Here is a 20,643-nt window from a genome sequence, read left to right as displayed (position 1 = left end):
CCTTGCCGCTGATTCCAAAGATCCCGGCATTGCAGGGGGGTTAATCTAGATGCCCCCCCTTCCAACTCTACCATTCTATGATCTCGGTGGGGGCTCACTTCTAAGCAACATAGGACTGTCGGCTTGCATCTGGGGGCTGGGGGTGCCATGGCCCTGGCACCGAAATTTGTGGGTGCCCGACCCCCTTCCTGGGGAGTTTTTGGGTGCTCAAGCAATGATAATTAATTAATGAATTATACCCCGCCCATCTGGCAGGGTTTCCCCAGCCACTCTGGGCGGCTTCCAGCAAAATATTAAAATACAATAATTCATCGAATATTAAAAGTTTCACTAAACAGGGCTGCCTTCAGATTTATTTTTTTTTAACCTTTTGGGGTTTTTTTGCACATAGTATGTACGGGCTGCAAAAATCTGTAAATAAATAAATAAATAAATAAATAAGGCGTGTCCCTTTTATTTGTTCTCCCTGTTTTCCCCAACCCCAACCCGCCTTTGGGAAAAGGAGAGCGGGGGAGGGGAAAGAGAGGGAATTCCCCCCTTCTCCCCCGCATCAGAAGCCCAGGGACTTCCCTGGAGGGCGGGGCAGAGGAGGAGGAGAAGATAGGAAAAGGCAGGAAACTCCGCGCCTGCGCACGAGCGAGCCAGCCAACCCTCCCCCCTCGTGTCCCCCTCCTCCCACCGCGGAGCCCCGCGCGCCTGCGCAGCCTCCTCCTCCTCCCCCTCCTTCCTCCGGACTGGGCTGTCCGCCCTGCGATACATAAGGCAATGCAGGGAGGCGGCGCTACGGAAAGAGCCGCTGCAGCCGCCGCCGAGAAGTCGCAGGAACCGCCGGAAGGACGCGCAAAGATGGTGAAGACCGTGGGCAGCCTGGTAAGGGTCTTCCCCCTTGCATTGGGGGGCGGCTTTCCCAGGCCAAGGCCCGGGAGGGAGTAAGGACCACCGCCGGGGGAGAAGCGCGCGTGCAAAAATCCCGGGGTTGCAACATTTGCAGCTGCCGACCCCTAACTCCTCCGCCCTCTCCTTTTAAGGGACCTGATCTGACCCCCCAACCCCGGGGGGGGGCTGCAGAGGTGCCAACTTGAATGAAATATTTGGGGGGCCCTTACCCATGGGCGTAGCCAAGGGGAGGGGGGGCAGGGGACAGCTGACCCCCCCAACACAATCCAATAAAAAATACTTAACTAACTGTGGTTCTGCTCCACAGTCTGCTCAACCCCCCCAAGAATCCTGGCTACGCCCATGGGACCCCCCCCCCAAAGTATGTAGCTAGGATTTATATTGGGGGGGCGAGCTATCCAAGGTGCCACTGGGCGGTGCGTTTAGTATTTTTATTTATTGGGGAGGGGGAGAGCAGCTGCCCCCCCAATCCGGCAACGCCCATGGGCCCAGGTAAGCCCTGTCATCTGGCATAACTGGATCGCAAGGCGCACACCAGTTTGAATGGCAATGCCCGTTAACTTGAGGGGGGGGCTCCAGCCCCCTACAATATTTATTGGGGAGGGGCTGAAGGGACCTTGGACCCCTTAGGAGTTGGCTCCTTGCCTCTTATCTAGTGTGGAAAAGATCCTTTGGGTGCCTGTTGCATTCTTAGTTCCTTGCGCTTAAAAATAAATAAATGCATGCAGGGCTTTTACGCTGGTGGTGGCTTTGCAGGGGTCAGGAAGAGGCGCTTCTAACTTCCTGAAGTGCCCCTTCTTCTTCTTTTTCTTCTTCCACCGGCCGCCTCCTCTCCCTGCCTGGCATTGCGGCTGCCTCTGCCACCCGGAAAACCTGCCCCAGAGGCTCATTGGGGTTGCATCAGCATCTGCTTCCGCATGTGCCAGTTAAGAGGAGCATTGGGGCATGGGAGCGAGGGCTTTTGTCTGCTTCCATTCCCTCTTCTCCTTGCCTGCATCATCTCAGAGCCCCTTCCTAGCTCTGTGTACAGGGGCTCCTCCTTCTCTGCTTGCTGAGAAAACAACCATGGCGGCCCCCCAGCACTTTTCCTCCTCCGACTTCTGCCTGGATCCGCCTGATTAAACTCTTTCGCAGGCTGGCTACCTAGAAAGGACACTTTGCCCCCCAGTGGAAGGAGTGGCGGCAGGTACAATTGTCTTCTTGCCGTGGAGAGTTAAGAATCTTGCGGCACAACTCTGCCCATGTGTAAAGTCCGCCGTCAACCAAAGTGTGGTCCTCTTGAGACGGCAGCTTTTCTGGCAACTCCCCATTTCCGACTCCCGCTTTGAACATCAAGAGTTTTTGCCAAGCTCTTATCTGAGCTGCGGCCGTCTCTTTGCCTAGCCGAGGCCTTGTTGTTTGGAGAGTTGTGCCCCACTGCCCCGGCGAAGGGCCTCTTGTGTTCTTGCTGTTCTGGATTTTCCTGCGGCAGACTTTAATGGCTGCTGCAAACGGTTGCAGCAGCAGCAGCGTGGGCACAGAGGGAGGAGGCAAATGGCAGGAGGAGCGACGGCGGTTGCAGCCAAAAAAACGACAATTGCTGTAATAAGCCGCTGCAGAGACACACACTCTCTCTCTGACAAGCTCCTGCATTTTAAGAGATTCCTGGCTGTCCCTTTTTTAAAAAAAGGATTCCATCCCTCGTTTCCTTTACCTGACGGGAAGCTTGTGTTAATTGCAGAGGGAGAGATGCTTGCTGCCTTCGCCATCCTTCAGTCTTCTTAGTCGTGCTCGACCCTCCATGACCCCATGAACCAGAGCATGTGTTGGAATTTCTCCTCAAAGCTTCTGCTTTTGTCCACGGAGTGTTCATGGCAAAATACTGGAGTGGGTTGCCAGTTCCTTCTCCAGCTTGCTACCTTATAATTCTATGATTCTTGTAGCATAGTATTCTCCTCTGTTGTTTACATAAACTGCTCATGCGCTAGTGCCCTATGTCCTGGGGATGTGGCTGCTAGTGCCCCCCCTCCCCCTGTGATCAGCTGTGCTCAGCCGTAGGAAGGCTTAAATTTTCCTGGACTACAGAAACATCCAACGCCGTTGTCAAGCAGGGCACTGCTGCACACTCAAAGATGTCTGTACTGAGAACTAGGAAATAAGTTTTCTCTTTAATGACAACATAATGTTCCGCTCCGGCGGGAAGGTAAACGGCGTTTCCGTGCGCTGCTCTGGTTCGCCAGAAGCAACTTAGTCTTGCTGGCCACATGACCCGGAAAAACTGTCTGCGGACAAACGCTGGCTCCCTCGGCCTATAGAGCGAGATGAGCGCCGCAACCCCAGAGTTGTCCGCGACTGGACTTAACGGTCAGGGGTCCCTTTACCTTTAATGTTAGCAAGTTGGTGAGTTGCTGTTAGGATACAAGTTTCTTCCAATTTAGAGGGTGTGTGTTAGATATGTACTGGAGCATACAGTGGTACCTCTGGTTACGTACTTAATTCGTTCCGGAGGTCCGTTCTTAACCTGAAGCACCACTTTAGCTAATGGGGCCTCCCGCTGCCACCGCGCCACCAGAGCACAATTTCTGTTCTCATCCTGAAGCAAAGTTCTTAACCCGAGATATTATTTCTAGGTTAGCGGAGTCTGTAACCTGAAGCGTATGTAACCCGAGGTACCACTGTAGTTATAAACAACTATTCAAATGCATTGTTTCCTGTGATTTGGGAGGAGACGACAAAACATTCTTGATTTATTCCTCAATCATACCGGTGACCAGTTGTATGCTTCTTGACATTTGCTGAATGTGGTTGTGTGGCTTTGCTCATTTGGGAAGGAAAACAACTGCTTGGAAAAAATTAGTTGGTGTGAGCCTAACCCATGTTTTTTTCTTTCTCTTTTTTAAGCCTTCACGGCTTCTCCTTCTCCATCCCCACAATTCATGCTCTACTATCTCTTATATTCCTCTTTCTAGCATCCCTTCCCTGGCCTAGGCGGAAAAGTTGAAATGTGGCTAGCTTTCTAATTCTGACATGCCCTAGGCATGAAACTGAAAGGATGACCTGCTTTTGTTTCTTCCACCCTCAGCAGAGATTTCCGGTAGCCACCCCAGTGTCTGAGAAATGACTCACAGTGGCACAGGGAAGTTTTTCTCGGGCTGGTTTCATCTGCTCACATTGAGACATAAAGGGTTGTCTTGGGTTAGCAGTGCTTAAACACTGCTTTGGGAGAAGAGGGCTGGAGTGTTAAAGGGAAATGCCAGAAGGCAACAAAACTAAAAACATCTGCATCTTAAAACAACAAGAACAACAAAACTTGCATTTTGTAGAGATCTTTCTCTCCCCTCCCTCCTTCCAGTGTTAAGCCTATTGTGACTTTGTAAGGTAGGCCAGTCCTTTCAAGGTGGGATTGATTACAAAAGATGCAGCCAGGGAACTTATTGCTGTCAGATGACAGATGAACTTCCTGGCTTCCCCTTTAACAAGACATTGACTTGTTACAGGCTAAAGTTATGGAAGTCCCCCAGTGTCTGTGGGTGCGTTCATTGGAATTTAGCAAGAATCCAGCCCCAGATCTGGATTTTCTGCCTCTTCATAGAGTGTTCCTGGAAGATGTTTGCTCCAGCTCTTCTCATGAGGGCTTCAAAGAAGGAAGCTCTGTAATTTATAAGCTCTAGTCCATTGCTGAGCCGTAATCTCCTAACCTATAGCTTGACTCTTTCTCTCTACTGTGATCTTTAGGTTATTGCCACTTGAGCTCTTCTCAGTCATGTTGAATTGTTTTTGCTGGCCTCTTAATATAGTTGAAACATAAGGGTATTCCTTCTCCTCTCATCCCCTTTATGTAAATACAGTCAAACCTCGGTTCCTGAACACTTCCGTTTTGGAACGTTTTGGCTCCTGAACGCCAAAAACCTGGAAGTAAATGCTCCGGTTTTCAAACTTTTTTGGAAGTCGAGCATCCGACGCGGCTTCCACTTGAGTGCAGGAAGCTCCTGCAACCAATTGGAAGCCGCTCCTCTGTTGTCGAACATTTCGGAAGCCAAATGGGCTTCCGGAACGGATTACGTTAGACGGCCAAGGTTAGACTGTACAGGGAGACTGTAATCGTAAGCACTTACTAGGAAATTAGTATGACTGATCACAGTGGGACTCGCTTCTGAGAAAACATGTCCAGCTTGTGCTGCCATATGGCATACAGACTATCCTTTCTCATTCTGTTTCCCTGCTGGAAATGCTCTTCTAACTCTCCACTGGATTGCTTTTTCAGTATCCCTTAAATTTGGTGCCGTGCTTGAATCTAGCCTTCTTGCTATCCAGTGAGGCATTGCTGCTACTTTATTCCTTTATGTGACCTGCAGTGCTAGAAACTCAGATTTACAAGCCAGGCGCCAAATGGCTCCTTAAACCAAGGTTACAGTTGCCAAAACAGAATGTCTAGTTGCCGTTTGGGGGCAAGACGACTCTACAGTTTTATTTTCCAAACGATGGATTGACCGGGATTGATTCTCAGTTAGATTTCTGCCTAGTTCAGATGACAACCTTGAGCTGGGTTAAGAACTTTGAGAACTTTCTTTCCTTAAGCCACTTGATCCAGGAAGAGTCTGCAAATCTATTGGCCTGTTCTGACCTCTTTCTTAATGATGACACAGACCATTCATAATGTAGGAATAAACAGCACCCATTCAAGTTGAAACCCCATCCCCATTAAAACTAAAAGTTTGCAGGAATCCAAAAAAGGTACATGTCACCAGGCCACGTTGGACCGCATTCACACCTGTGCGAAGAGACCCCGAGGTCTCGTTGGTGCAATGTGTGAAAAGGCTTTAGCTTCCTCAGGCGAACTTGTGCTTTGTAAAACAGAAGTCACACGGTTTCTGTTTTGCAAGCTGTAACACAAAATATTGCAACTCTGGGAAGTCCAGAATGCCAGTTTTGAATGAAACACCGTGTGGCAAATTGAGATGAGGCAAATCGGTCCCAGTTTCACAGTGTGCAGCAGAAGCCACAAGTGTCCTAAAAATAATCGCTGTGGTGCCATCCAGTTTCACCATGAGAATAATACCTTGGATATTGAGATCCCACGAGAGCAGTGCTAGAAACTCAGATATATAAGCTAGGCACAAAATGGCTCCTTAAACCAAGGTTGCAGTTGCCTAAACGGAATCCCTAATTGCCATTTTTGGGCATGATGGCTCTAAAGTTTTCTTTTCCAAATGATGGACTGATTGGGGTTGATTCTCAGTTAAGCATCTGTCTAGTTCAGATGAAAACCTTGAGCTTGGAGAACTGCAAGAAAGAAAGTCCCTTGATCCAGAGACAGGTCACATATAAATTAGCCTATTCCAACCTCTTTTTCTTAATGGTGACATGGACCATTCGTAAAATCGGAATATGCTTCACAACAGTGAGCAGGGCAGTGGGACGGGGCAAGTGAAGACAAGCTACAACCATTCACTGCACCATCGTTCACTGCTCCTGCTCAGGCTGCACAGAAAAAGCGCTTTGGTTCCTGAAATTCATTCCGATTGTGAAGATAAAATGTAACTGATAGAATTCTACAGGATGGGGTGTTAGTGCGTAAAAACAGTCCAGATCCAATGATCCTCAGGCATGCACTTCCAGATGGTGGAGATGCCATCCTGGTGCCCATCATCATGGTCACAAGTGGCTGACGGCCAGCTGCAAAATGCACTTGGCTAATTTTGAACACTGGTAACCCGAAATGGTTACCAAAAGGGACGTGGGTTGCGCTGTGGGTCAAACCACAGAGCCTAGGACTTGCTGATCAGAAGGTCGGTGGTTCGAATCCCCGCGACTGGGTGAGCTCCCATTGCTTGGTCCCTGCTCCTGCCCACCTAGCAGTTCAAAAGCACGTCAAAGTGCAAGTAGATAAATAGGTACCGCTCCGGCGGGAAGGTAAACGGTGTTTCCGTGCGCTGCTCTGGTTCGCCAGAAGTGGCTTAGTCATGCTGGCCACATGACCCAGAAGCTGTACGCCGGCTCCCTTGGCCATAAAACGAGATGAGCGCCGCAACCCCAGAGTCGTCCGCGACTGGACCCAACGGCCAGGAGTCCTTTAACCCAAAATGGCAGCATCCCTATGTGCCGCACTTCTGCCATCTGTTTAAGAGTGATTTGAATCTTTAGCTTGTCTCTTTCATCTCCTCTCCACTTATAAGTTCTGTGGACTTGTACTGTCTTCATCTAAATTTGGGGGAATGCTCTTTATTTAATAAATAGTAAACAATAGCTCTATTTAATGAACACCATCCTCTTTAAATGCCACTTAGGTTAAGCATCACTTAAGTTAAAGCCTGGGTTATTCCACAATGCCCATATGCCCCCCTCCTATATGATTATCATTGTGAGCTTTGCAGATATATATTTATACCTTGGCTAATAGGAAGATCTGCTGATCAAGTACCATGTTATTAATGCTGCAACCCGACTGCCTCTTGATTAAACTGGCCTGTAATTTGTGGGCATTCATCTATTAGTTTAGACTTCAGAAGAAGCTTTCTCTGAACAGCAACTTAACATGGAAATGTGGATTAAGCTTATTAGGAGTAGACTGTTGCCTTGTCATTAGGAACAGACTGCTTGCGGCCTTGTATGGCACAAAGGGAATTTGAGAGATACTGTTGGGACTGCTTGGCCATTCATTGGTGACCTTCACAGGTTGATTTTTCTGCCAAGGCAGCTTAAAATGCTAAAACAAACAAATGATGTGAACTGTAATGCGGGTTGAGTCATAGATGGCCGTCTTTTATGTTTCTGACTAACATCTCTTCAGTGGCTGTGAGAGGAAAGGGCTCTCTCACTTTAACAATTGGGTGACGCCTTGAGAGGGCCTTCTTGAATTCCTAAGTCAGTGTGGTTTAATGGACTTGTCTGACGGCTCATTCAGCTATTGTGGCTGGTGCACATGCTTCTGCTGACCGGTAGGTCTCTAGGGAGCTATAGAGCTCGATAGCTGGTCCCTCTAATGTATTGTCTACATCAGGGGTGACCAACTCCCAAGAGACTGCAATCTACTTACAGAATTAAAAACTGGCAGCAATCTACCCCCATTTTGGGGGGGTTCAGGTCAAAGTTCTTGAGGTTTTTTTTAGGGAAGAGGAAAGCTCTGGTTTTAAGGGTTTTGGGGAAAACAGGAACAGCAACTCACCAACAAATCGCTGGGGAAACAACCTCACTCAGTAAACTCCATCTTCCGTTCTGTAGATGGAGGGCAGGGCAAAGGGGCTGGGCTAAAAACGATTTTAGCAACGCTAAGGAAAGGGACCCTGCGATCGACCGCTATTTACCAAAACCTCCCGGGGATCTACCAGTAGATTGCGATCGACCTGTTGGACGTCCCTGGTCTACATTAAGTAGCAGCAGCCCCCCAGGATTTCAGATGGGACCAGTGCTTGAAATTTGACACATTTTGCACCTGGGTATCAACCACTAGCAACCAAGTAAAGATGTCTGGGTGCCAATATGGCGCCTGAGGTCTCCTCCATCTGGAGGCAGTGTTAGAAACGCAGATATATAAACTAGGTGCCAAATAGCTCCTTAAACCAAGGTTACAGTCACCGAAACAGAATCTCTAGTTGCCATTTGGGGGCAAGACGGCTCCAGTGTCTTATTTTTCAAAGGATGGACTGACTGGGATTGATTCTCAGTTAAACATCTGGCTAGTTCAGAGGACAACCTTGAGCCAGGTTAAGAACTTTGAGAACTTCAAAAAGAACAGTCACTTGATCCAGGGGCAGCCCACATTATTGGCCTATTCTGATCTCTTTTTCTGAATGGTGACACGGACCATTCATAACGTAGGAATGTTCTTCACAACTGTGAGCAAGGCAGTGGGATGGGGTAAGTGAAGATAAGTGACAACAAATAGCTATAACACTGCTCCTGCTCAGGCTGTACAGAAGAAGCATTTTGGTTCCTGAAATTCATTCTGATTGTGCAGTTAAAATATAACTGATAGAATTCTACAGGATGGGGTATTAATGTGTGAAAACAGTCTGGGTCCAGTTATTCCCAGGCATGCACCTTCAGAAGGTGGAGATGCCATCCTGGTGCCCAGGCATCTTGGTCACAAGTGGCTGACAGCCAGGTGCAAAATGTGCCTGGCGCCTGGCTAATTTCGAACACTGTCTGGAGGTGCCTGCCTGGGGGATCCTTGGATCTTGACTGTTTTCACAAAGAATTCGACAGGATGGGGGAATTCTATCTATTGTGTTTTATCTGCAAAATCAGAATGAATTTCTGGAACCAAAAAGTCGTACTGAAAAATATGACTTTTGAGCCGTCTGGCCCAAAAATGGCAACTAGGCATTCAGTTTTGGCGACTGTAACCCTGGTTTAAGGAGCCATTTGCTGCCCAGCTTGTATATCTTAGTTTCTAACACTGGGTGGGGCATTCCTGGTACAGTGGTACCTCAGGTTAAGTACTTAATTCGTTCTGGAGGTACATACTTAACCTGAAACTGTTCTTAAGCTGAAGCACCACTTTAGCTAATGGGGCCTCCTGCTGCTGCCGCGCCGCCAGAGCGCGATTTCTGTTCTCATCCTGAAGCAAAGTTCTGAACCTGAAGCACTATTTCTGGGTTAGAGGCGTGTGTAACCTGAAGCGTATGTAACCTGAGATACCACTGTACTACAGAGCTGCCAAGTATTGTGTGTGGGACCTTCTGCCTGCACATCAGATGCTCCACTTCTAAGCTTGAGGACCTTTCTGTCTCAATATCTTGGATGGCGGTATCCTATATCCTTGCCCATAGGAGTCCAGCTCCTTTTGTGTTTCGAATACACTGTGAGATACCTCCTCCTTAAAGAGCAAAACCTTTCAACTCTGCTTATTCTTAGCGCTTGTTATATTGTTTTATCTCGGAAATGGCTACAAAATATTTGGGCAGGTTCCCTTTTTTGGGCTTTGAAAACTGTCCTTGGACTTGGGTTTATTTGTCCAAGATAGCTGCGTGTATTCCATTTTCAAAAAAAAAAAATCCTTTTTTGAAATGGATGTTCTCAAAACTTCTTAGTATAAGGCATTCTTTTTTATAATGTGGATACACGATGTTCAGCCAGCAACAAAATGGTGCATGCCAGGGGTGCATTGCAGCTGAGATTTCATAATCTTTAATGGCAAAGTTGGCTGGGGTGAGAATGTTGTTTTCTTTGTCTTGAATACAGTCTGAATATAATGTCCAAAGGGGAATGCAGCAGTTTCTTAGACTCGGGCTCTCTCTTCCCTCCCCAACCCCTAATTTTCTTTCCAGTTTGCTTGACTGCATTTGGAGTTGCTGAATTTCTTAAGACCTGACTGCAAGCCAAGGCCATCGCCATAGGCACGGACCTATCTTTGATTCTAGCACAGTGGTTCTCCGGACAGCTTGGTCCAAATTCATACACAGTACAATTCCAGGAAGGTTATTTTGCAAAAGTTCACTGAGTGCAACAGTTGGGCACCCAGACTTCTTCACTTGGTTCCAGGTGGCTGATAACCGGGTGCAAAATACGCCAGGCGAATTTTGAACGCTGCTTAAAACTTGCTATAAAGAGACATGAAAAAGGAATGGTGTACATGTTCTCTGTTTTAAATGATGTAAAGTTGGGCAAGGCCTTACGTTACTGAAAACAGTTTTAAAATGTACTGAATTTTGGTACAGTGGTACCTCGGGTTAAGTACTTAATTCGTTCCGGAGGTCTGTACTTAACCTGAAACTGTTCTTAACCTGAAGCACCATTTTAGCTAATGGGGCCTCCTGCTGCCGCTGCCGCACCGCCGGAGCACAATTTCTGTTCTCATCCTGAAGCAAAGTTCTTAACCTGAAGCACTATTTCTGGGTTAGCAGAGTCTGTAACCTGAAGCATATGTAACCTGAAGCGTATGTAACCTGAGGTACCACTGTATATCCAAAGAGCTGTGCATTCCTTATACTCTTCCAAAGGGATAGTCATCTAGGGTACAAAGTGCACCTGCAACTTTGAAACGGCCCTGTTTGATAGCTAGTTGTATTTTTGGTCACGCTACCGGTTGTGCGGGTTTTTCATCCGGCTGTAGAAAAGTTTCCATGGATAAACACAGTGAAAACATTCCAACTCTCAGTGCATGGCTTGTGGACCGCATTGTCCAGCAGGGCAACTCAGCCCCGTCAGTAGATCTGCATTCTTAATTCCACCCCTGTATATGTTGTTGCAGCCTGCCTCGATTTGGGTTGCAACCCCATCGTGGGTCTTGACTGAAGACTCAATGGCTTGCACTCACCCACTACTCCTCCTGCTCCTCCTGTTGTGCTGCACTACTAACCAGTGTTAGAAACTGGGATAGAAAAGCTAGGAGCCCAATGGCTCCTGGGACCTGGGTTGCAGACGCCAAAACAGAATGTCTAGTCGCCATTTTGGGGGGCGTTCGGCAACACTTTTTATTACCTTGATAAGCATGAAGTAATACACAGTTCACATAAAGCAATACAGTGGTGCCTCACAAGACAAAAATAATTCGTTCCGCGAGTCTTTTCGTCTTGCGATGTTTTTCGTCTTGTGAAGCACGGTCCGTCGCAACTGCGCCTCTTCAAGCGGCTTTGAGAAAAAAGCGCAAGACGTTTTCGTCTTGCGAAGCAAGCCCATAGGGAAATTCGTCTAGCGAAGCAACGCAAAAGCGAAAAACCCTTTCATCTAGCGAGTTTTTCGTCTTGCGAGGCATTCGTCTTGCGGGGCACCACTGTACACTGTTAATATCACATTTTTAAGAGAAATTGTTTAATTGGGTGTTGACAATAAAAATATGGGCGCCATACTTCAGTTTTCAAACCACACTACTCTTTATTGTTAAACTCCTTAACGTATTGCCTATCCTTAACATATACAGTGGTACCTCAGGTTAAGTACTTAATTCGTTCCAGAGGTCTGTTCTTAACCTCAAACTGTTCTTAACCTGAAGCACCACTTTAGCTAATGGGGCCTCTTGCTGCTGCTGCACCGCCGGAGCACAATTTCTGTTCTCTTCCTGAAGCAAAGTTCTTAACCTGAAGCAATATTTTTGGGTTAGCGGAGTCTGTAACCTGAAGTGTATGTAACCTGAAGCATATGTAACCCGAGGTACCACTGTACTCGGGAGCTTCAAAGCACATACATTTCAGTCATCCTGGAGGGTCAGCCAGGCGCCAAAAATGGCACCCAGACTTTTTGAGCTTGCAAATGGAGAATCTTTAGGCGCAAAATGCACCTGGCGCCCTGTTAATTTCAAACCCAGCACCAGGTGAAGGGAGAGTTTCAGAGAGCATGGGATTCACCCCTCAGCTTCCCTTGTTTAAATGTGCCGATCTTGGCTACTAGCCGAGTTCACCGGACTCGTGGCTGGAGGCGTGGGCTGCATTGACATGCCACGTTCCCCTCCATTAGTTGTGCTACTTTCTGGCTAGTAGCGATTCCAGGAAGATGAAATTATTCAGGCCTCGCTGACTGCGGGGAAATGGTTTTGGAGCTGTCCACCAAGGTAATGGAAATGGATATTGACATAAGATACATTCAAAGAAGCATGCCAACTTCAAAGTGCATGCACTTAAGTCGGCCCTGGGGAATGCAACCCAAAACCTTCCAGCGAGTTCTCAAAATCTAACGTGAAAGCTGCATTCCCTGGGCAAAGGTTGGGGAGATGCAGAAGGCTGCACTCAAAGGCTGCGTTCAGTGTCTTTTCTTACAGCTTGTTCTGCAGAGAGATCTTTGCACCCAGTGTTAGAAACTCAGGTATATAACCTAGGCGCCAAATGGCTCCTTAAACCAAGGTCACAGTCGCCAAAACGGGATGCCTAGTCGCCATTTTGGGGCAAGGCGGCTCTAAAGTCTTATTTTTCAAATGGTGGACTGGCTATCAGTTAAGCATCTGGCTAGTTCAGAGAACGACCTTGAGCTAGGTTAAGAACTTGGAGACCTTGGAAAAAAGTCCCTTGATCTGGGGACAATCCCCATATCTATTGGCCTCTTCCAACCTCTTTCTTAATGGTAACACGTTCATGTTGTTGTTGTTTAGTCATTTAGTCGTGTCTGACTCTTCGTGACCCCATGGACCAGAGCACGCCAGGCATTCCTGTCTTCCACTGCCTCCCGCAGCTTGGTCAAACTCATGCTGGTAGCTTCGAGAACACTGTCCAACCATCTCGTCCTCTGTCGTCCCCTTCTCCTTGTGCCCTCCATCTTTCCCAACATCAGGGTCTTTTTCAGGGAGTCTTCTCTTCTCATGAGGTGGCCAAAGTATTGGAGCCTCAGCTTCAGAATCTGTCCTTCCAGTGAGCACTCAGGGCTGATTTCCTTCAGAATGGATAGGTTTGATCTTCTTGCAGTCCATGGGACTCTCAAAAGTCTCCTCCAGCACCATAATTCAAAAGCATCAATTCTTCGGCAATCAGCCTTCTTTATGGACCAGCTCTCACTTCCATACATCACTACTGGGAAAACCATAGCTTTAACTATACGGACCTTTGTTGGCAAGGTGATGTCTCTGCTTTTTAAGATGCGAGAATATTCTTCACAACTGTGAGGAGGGCAATGACAAGTGAAGCCAAGCAACAACCATTAAATATAATGTTTACTTCTCCTGCACAGAAACAGCTTTTCGGTTCCAGAAATTCATTCTGAAACCTGGAAAACCTGAACACCCACTGCCATTCAGTGAGAAATATACTGGATGGAGCCCTGATCTGGCTCGGTGTAAGGCCGTTCCCTAAGGATGTAAACAACCACTTGGTTATGGCCTGTAAGGACGGCTTCTCAGGGCACCTGTGGGCTTAGTAACTTCCATGGATTGCAAAGCTCGGAACAAATTGATGTGGTTAACGGTTGGCACAAAGTGTTCTCGTGCGGCAACTGCGTGGTGACATGGGTTTGCAATGCTTGCCTGCTCTCAACAGATGTGCTTCCTGCTTCCTCAGCTTTTAGCCGGCATTCCATCCTCTTACTCTTTTTATCAGGCTCTGGGGAGATCTGAATGCAGACCACCCCTCTGGAAGGCACTTTCCAAAAGCCGGCATAGAAACGAGTCTTCGGTGTGGCTGTTTTGTTTATTTGCTTTTTGCAGCACTTCCAAATCTCTTCCTGCATCGTGGGGGGGGGGGGGCAGGTATGGACCTTGGGACGGGCTGTTTCAGTTTTGGATTCTGCCTTTGAAAAAGTGCTTCATAAACAGAGTTGCGTCTTTTTGTGTAGAAGGGGCGCCTGAGTTAATTGAAACTGCCCCTATAAACTGGTTTCTCTCTCTTCTCTCACCCTGCCCAGACGGAATTTCAGGCAGAATTGACAAATGCTGGTGGAAAGCTCATAGTCGTCGACTTCTCTGCCACATGGTGCGGACCATGCAAAATGATCAAGCCGTTCTTCCACGTAAGTAAGCTGCTCTGAGTCTACGGGCTGAATAAAAATCAATGAACTTTTAAAAAAAAATTAAATCAGATTTTTAAAAAATTTAAATCAGATTTTTAAAATAAAATGCTTTTGGAGCAAAAATCTTTCTAAAGATAGCTTTCTATTTAAGTTACATTATAGTCCATTATAGTCCAAAGGCTGTTCATCAGGAAATAAGGATTTGTTTTAAGTTTTTCATGTGTGCTAAAACTCAAAAATAAAATAAAATGCTTTAAATCAAGTCTTCCTGACTAGTGATTTAAATCGTGATTTAAATCGATTTGATTTAAATCAAATCCACCCTGAATGTCTAGTTCTCATTTTTGGGCAAGAGGGCTCTAAAGTTTTACTTTTCAAATGGTGGACTTACTATCATTTAAACATCTGGCTAGTTCAGATGTGACAAGCTTGAGGCAGGTTAAGAGCTTAGAGAACCTGGAGAAAAGTCCCTTGCTCCAGGGAAAGTCCCCATATCTATTGGCCTGTTCCTACCTCTTTTTCTTAATGGTGACATGAACCATTCATAATGTAGGAATATTCTTCACAACTGTGAGCACTGCAGTGGGACAGGGTAGGTGGAGACAAGTGACAACAGTGAGCTATCACATTGTTCACTGCTCCTGCTCAGGCTGCACAGAAACAGCATTTTGCTTCCAGAAATTCATTCTGGTTGTGCAGATAAAATATAACCGATTGTATTCTACAGGAAGGGTGTGTGAAAAGATCCACAGAATGTGGAGATGTCACATGCCATCATGGCGCCCAGGCATCTTCAATGGCCCTGGTGCCTGGCTAATTTCGAACCCTGAATAGTGCTCATATACATTTTTAAGATGGGACACTTTAATTTCCTCCCTGCCATCCCAGCACAACAGGAGATGAGACCATTTCGTCGTCTTCTTCCCCTTGGTAGTTGCCAATCACTTCCTTTTTGCCTGCAGACCAGACTTGGCATCTTGCTCATCATGGTAGGCTGGGAAAGAGACGCCTGGAACGTGACTGAGGACTAGAATTTGTGGGAGAAACCATGGTTTCCTTAGCTCATGAGCTTGTGTGGATGGGGGATACTTGCAAATTGACACTGGTCCTGCTCAACAGCCTCAAACATCAAGAGGGTGGACTCTTGAATTGTCCCCTCAGCTTCCTTTCGGCTTTCCCGTAGCCCATGAACCATGAGGAGAAGAGAGCAGAGCAGTAGAGGTTGTGCCCACTGATTCAGCTGCTTGCCCTAGCTGCCAGGGAACGAGAATGACCCATGGCCAAAGTGGAAGGCTCCCAAAGATGAACCTTGCCCAGCCTCTTGAAGGATCCTCTACGCAACATGTCAACTCCTTTTATGCTCAGATTGACCCCATCATCTCTGCCATTTGCTTGGGGGTGGCTAACGGGGGCTTCCATGTACGAGAGAGTAGATAACTCACTGCTGGAAGGGAAGCTACAGGGAACCAGGCAGAGGGTCTTCTCGGTAGTGGTGCCCTCCCTGTAGAATGCCCTACTGTCAGATGGCAAGGAGATGAAGAAGACAACTTTTAGAAGACATCTGAAGGCAGCCCTGTTTCAGGAAGGTTTTTAATGTTTGACATTTTATGTTTTTCTATGTGCTGGAAGCTGCCCAGAGTGGTTGGGACAACCCAACCAACTGGGCATGGTATATTATTTTATTATTATTATTATTATTTATTAATAATAATAAAAAATAATAACCTCTCTCCTCCTCTCTAGTATAACCCTCTCTCCTTTCTTTACCCAACAGAGTCTTCTCGAAAAGTATCCGGATGTAGTGTTTATTGAAATCGACGTGGATGATGCTCAGGTAAATTCTAGAGTGCGGCTGTCAAACTAGAGGAGTGTGTGTGTGTGTGTGTGTGTGTGTGAGAGAGAGAGAGAGAGAGAGAGAGAAAGAAAGAAAGAAAGAAAGAAAGAAAGAAAGAAAGAAAGAAAGCGAAAGCTGTAGCTGTGTATTTTAAGGACTTGTCTCTTGGGGAAACTCTCGCACTTTGCAGAGGGTTCTGGACAATGTCCTCCTAGGGGGCAGGGTGGCACTCAGACTTCGTTGCCAAGTATTCAGCTTGGGACCAGGACCACCTGAAGCATGATCTCACCCCTTTTAGACCGACTGGATCACTGCGATCTGCGGAAGGGTCCTCTTGCAGATGCCCATCTTATCAAGAGGTCTGTTCTGCGCAACACAGGGATCAGCCTTTAGTCCTCTGGCACCCAAACTCCAGAATTCCCTCTCCTTGAACACTCAACGGGCTCTGCCTCTGTTGTCTTTTCGGCGCCTGCGGTGCGGAAGACCTTCCTCTGTCAACAAGTTGTTTCAGTTGTGGCCTTTCCCTGGTCTGTGTTGGGAATGCTTTTAGGATATATCATTGTTTAGTCACGTGTTGTTTGCCACCCTGGTCTCCTTTGGGAGAAAGGGTGTCATATATGTTTAACGAACAACCCCAGGCTTCACCAGAACAAACTGAAAACAGCTTCATGCTATCGCAATCCCAGAAATAAGGATGGAACTATGTAAAGGTGAACCTGGGCTTTTAAAACTGCTCGAAATGCAGAATTTCTCTTGCCAAGGAGCCCTGGGAATTTGTAGCTTGGCCAGTGCTGACCATTCCATTCTCAAGCCTTGGCTTCACAGAACTAAACTTCCCAGGCAAGAGGGAATTTACTGTTTAAACTGGCTTCACTACGTGGTGTGGTAGATAGGGTGTGATATTTTGCAATTCTCGGCATTTACCCAGCTGCAATTTACAATTTTTGGGGGGTGGATATTAAAATGGTATAGAAGTTTAGAATACATATTGGCTATTCCTCCATTAGCCCTAAGGGCAGGCAAGCATGACATTGTGCAATTGGAACATTGCTGTTCCATAGTTTTTATTCCCCTATGGCTAAGAGAAATGCAAATGGGCGACTTGTGCATAATATGGTTTGCCTTGGTGCAGGCAAAACTTAAGGTCCACAAATGACAACATTTTGGAGGTCCCAGGTCGCAAGGTGGTTAGATTGGTCTCAACTGGGGCCAGGGCCTTTTCAGTACTGGCCCCGACTTGGTGGAATGCTCTGTCACAAGAGACCAGTGCCCTGCGGGACTTGACATCTTTCAGCAGGGCCTGCAAGACAGAGCTGTTCCGCCTGGCCTTTGGTTTGGACTCAGTCTGACCTTTATGTTTCCCTCCCCTTATGGTTTTGATCTATGGGCTACTTTTAAAATGAGGCTGCATTTTAGATTGCATTTTAACCTGTATTTTAAATTCCCCCCCCCCCCATTATGAGTTTGCTGTAATTTTACTGGTGTTAGCCGCCCTGAGCCTGGCTCTGGCCGAGGAGGGTGGGTTATAAATATTATTATTATTATTATTATTATTATTATTATTATTATTATTATTATTTATTATTATTAAATGAGCTGCAGCTTCTTCCTTGCCTTGTGGAAAATATCCCTGTTGCATCTTATTCTTCTCCTTCCCTCCCTCTCCTCTCCCCCTCCCCCTCGAATCTTTATAAGTGGTTCAGATTCTTTTCAGGTTTTCCTGATCTTGGGTACCAACTCATGTGCTCACCTAAGACTAATACAGATAACCTCTTTCATCTCCTCTAGGATGTTGCCGCTCACTGTGACGTCAAGTGCATGCCAACATTCCAGTTCTACAAGAACAATCAAAAGGTATGTGTAGTCCCACATTTCCAGCAAAACATCTTGTGGGGGGGGGGCTGTGGGACGCTACCTCCAGAATTATTATTTTTGGGTGGGGAAGGTAGGCACTATATTCAGTTGTTGGGGGTCTTGTGAGGCATCCCTCTTGGCTCAACCTACCTGGATTTCTGCCCTCCCTACCCAACACTCCGTACAAGGTTGTATCTACAGTGGTGCCTTGCTTCTCAAACTTAATCCGTTCCGGGAGTCTGTTCGACTCCCGAAACATTTCGAAAACCAAGACGCAGCTTCCGATTGGCTACAGGAGCTCCCTGCACGCAGTCAGAAAGCTGCGGAAGCCGTGTCGGCTGTTTGGTTTCCGAAAAGTGCTCGCAAACCGGAACACTCGCTTCTGGGTTTGTGGCATTTGGGAGCCGATTTCTTTGGGAGCCAAGCCGTTCGGGAAACAAGGTACCACTGTATACAGTGACACACACCTGGTGGCAAAGGGATAATAATAATAATAATAATAATAATAATAATAATAATAATAATATATTACTTATACCCCGCCCATCTGGCTGGGTTTCCCCAGCCACTCTGGGTGGCTTCCAACAGAATATTAAAATACAATAGTCTATTAAACATTAAAAGCTTCCCTAAACAGGGCTGCCTTCAGATGTCTTCTAAAAGTCTGGTAGTTGTCGTTCTCTTTGACATCTGGTGGGAGGGCGTTCCACAGGGCGGGTGCCACTACCAAGAAGGCCCTCTGCCTGGTTCCCTGTAACTTGGCTTCTCACAGTGAGGGAACTACCAGAAGGCCCTCGGTGCTGGACCTCAGTGTCCGGGTAGAACGATGGGGGTGGGGACGCTCCTTCAGATATACTGGACAAAGGCTGTTTAGGGCTTTAAAGGTCAGCACCAACACTTTGAATTGTGCTCGGAAATATACTGGGAGCCAATGTAGGTCTTTCAAGGCCGCGTTCTGGATTAGTTGTAGTTTCCGGGTCACCTTCAAAGGTAGCCCCACATAGAGTGCATTGCAGTAATCCAAGCGGGAGATAACCAGAGCATGCACCACTCTGGCGAGGCAGTCCACAGGCAGATAGGGTCTCAGCCTGCGTAAACAGCTGCCCCGGTAAACAGCTGCCCTAGACACAGAATTAACCTGCGCCTCCATGGACAGCTGTGAGTCCAAAATGACTCCCAGGCTGCGCACCTGGTCCTTCAGGGGCACAGTTACCCCATTCAGGACCAGGGAATGCCTGTTGAGTCTACCTCTGAGGCTTCAGGCGCCAGATTTCATCATGTGCATCGCTTGTTAGGTTATGGGTAGCAGTGGCTGTGGCCGGGGGAATACTGCAATTCTCTGGCAGGATTCAAAATTAGCCAGGCGCGTTTGTGACTGGCGGGGGTCCCATTTCTGCCACGTGGAGATATCTGGGTGCCATGCTGGCGACAGACAACTCCACCTGGCTGGTCCCTCCAGCTTTCTTGAGCAGGTAAGTAGAAAAGCTTATTTATTTCATTTATAGCCCCCTCCTCAGTTAATCCCTGGGTTAAGAGGCTGCGACTAGCTCCAAGGTCACGCAGTGAGCTTCAGGACGGAATGGAGATTTGAACCCTGGTCCCCCAGGTCCTGGTCTGACACTCTAACCACTAAACCACACTGCCTCCCTAGAGTACTTCTGCTCTGGGGCAGCTTTATAAATTAAGCAGATAAATAAATAAATAGGGGGGAAGCAAAATGTTCCTTAGAGAACGATCTGAAATATTTTCCTTGAAGCTTGAATTTGTTTTATTCCAGATTGTTTTATTTGATGTTTTGATGTGCTCTCAACCACTTTAGAGATTTTTCCTTTAAAATATAAAGCAGCGTAGAAATGAGGAATAACGATAAAATCTTGCTGATTAAAAGGAACATTTGTTTGTGGTGATGGAACCTTGGTTTAAGGTGCCATATATATGTGTGTGGGATGTTATTAGGGTTTATAGAGAAAAGTACAAAACTTCCTCTTTTTTTGTCCAAACTGAAACTTATCTAAATGCAATAAAAACAAAGAGGAGGAGGAGGAGAAAGGAGTAAAGAAAAATATTTAATAAAAAAAAAGATTAAGAGGGAGAAAATAAAATTCAGAAGGGACTTCCGATTCTTCTGTCTGCTATATGTAAACAACATTCACTTCTTCTACTCCAATAGAACACCCAACAATTAGCCTTATATGTTTGAGTTTCTAACACTGCACAAGTAATAACAAAAGTGGAATTCTGAGGTTAGGATGAATGACAGAGAGAGAGGCTGGAAACTGAGAATGAAGCTGCTAAGAAACCTGTGAACGGGAGAAAATTACAATCGTCTTGACATGAAAAGCACGCATCTTTTGAGCGTCCATAAACTATAAGTGTTAGCAAGTGTGCATTTCTGTGTCACTTTGAATGCTCTCAATTTGTCTGCTTTCTTACTTCAAAAGTGATGGTTTGAAAGAAAGGCCTGAACTTGGAATTCCTGTATTTCAGGTGCATGAATTCTCTGGAGCGAACAAAGAGAAGCTGGAAGAAACCATCAAGAATCTAAAGTAACCTAACCCACAGATTCCTAAATAATAATAAAAGTGCTGACTGTTAAATTATAGCCTTTTCTACATAATGAACTGATCAAGTTAGATCATGTATCCAAATACACTTTTGACTCGTTGGCCTGTAAATGAGAAGAATAAAAATGTATAAAACGGGTGTCGCTG

The 20,643-nt window shown here is 46.5% G+C and overlaps 1 protein-coding gene across 1 annotated transcript; it reads left to right on the top strand.

Annotated features, from left to right (window-relative positions):
• Nucleotides 1-709: 709 nt before the first annotated feature.
• Nucleotides 710-20,635, top strand: LOC308466785 (thioredoxin). Its single transcript, XM_080987982.1, has 5 exons — nucleotides 710-870; nucleotides 14,140-14,244; nucleotides 16,019-16,078; nucleotides 17,867-17,932; nucleotides 20,420-20,635. Exons 1-5 carry the CDS (start codon nucleotides 766-768, stop codon nucleotides 20,480-20,482), a joined length of 399 nt encoding a protein of 132 aa, XP_080844108.1. The 5' UTR covers nucleotides 710-765; the 3' UTR covers nucleotides 20,483-20,635.
• Nucleotides 20,636-20,643: the final 8 nt, after the last annotated feature.

This window comes from Podarcis pityusensis (assembly GCF_964106645.2).
Source record: "Podarcis pityusensis genome assembly, chromosome: 17".
Lineage (NCBI taxonomy): Eukaryota > Metazoa > Chordata > Lepidosauria > Squamata > Lacertidae > Podarcis > Podarcis pityusensis.
Note: the sequence above shows the minus strand (reverse complement) of the source record. Positions and strands in the feature narration are given on the sequence as shown.

Excerpts from the sequence above, each read along its gene's own strand:
- LOC308466785 (XM_080987982.1), top strand. The coding sequence starts at position 766 with ATGCAGGGAGGCGGCGCTACGGAAAGAGCCGCTGCAGCCGCCGCCGAG. Across the intron at positions 871-14,139 it reads TGAAGACCGTGGGCAGCCTG|ACGGAATTTCAGGCAGAATT; the intron begins GTAAGGGTCTTC and ends CACCCTGCCCAG. Across the intron at positions 14,245-16,018 it reads TGATCAAGCCGTTCTTCCAC|AGTCTTCTCGAAAAGTATCC; the intron begins GTAAGTAAGCTG and ends TTTACCCAACAG.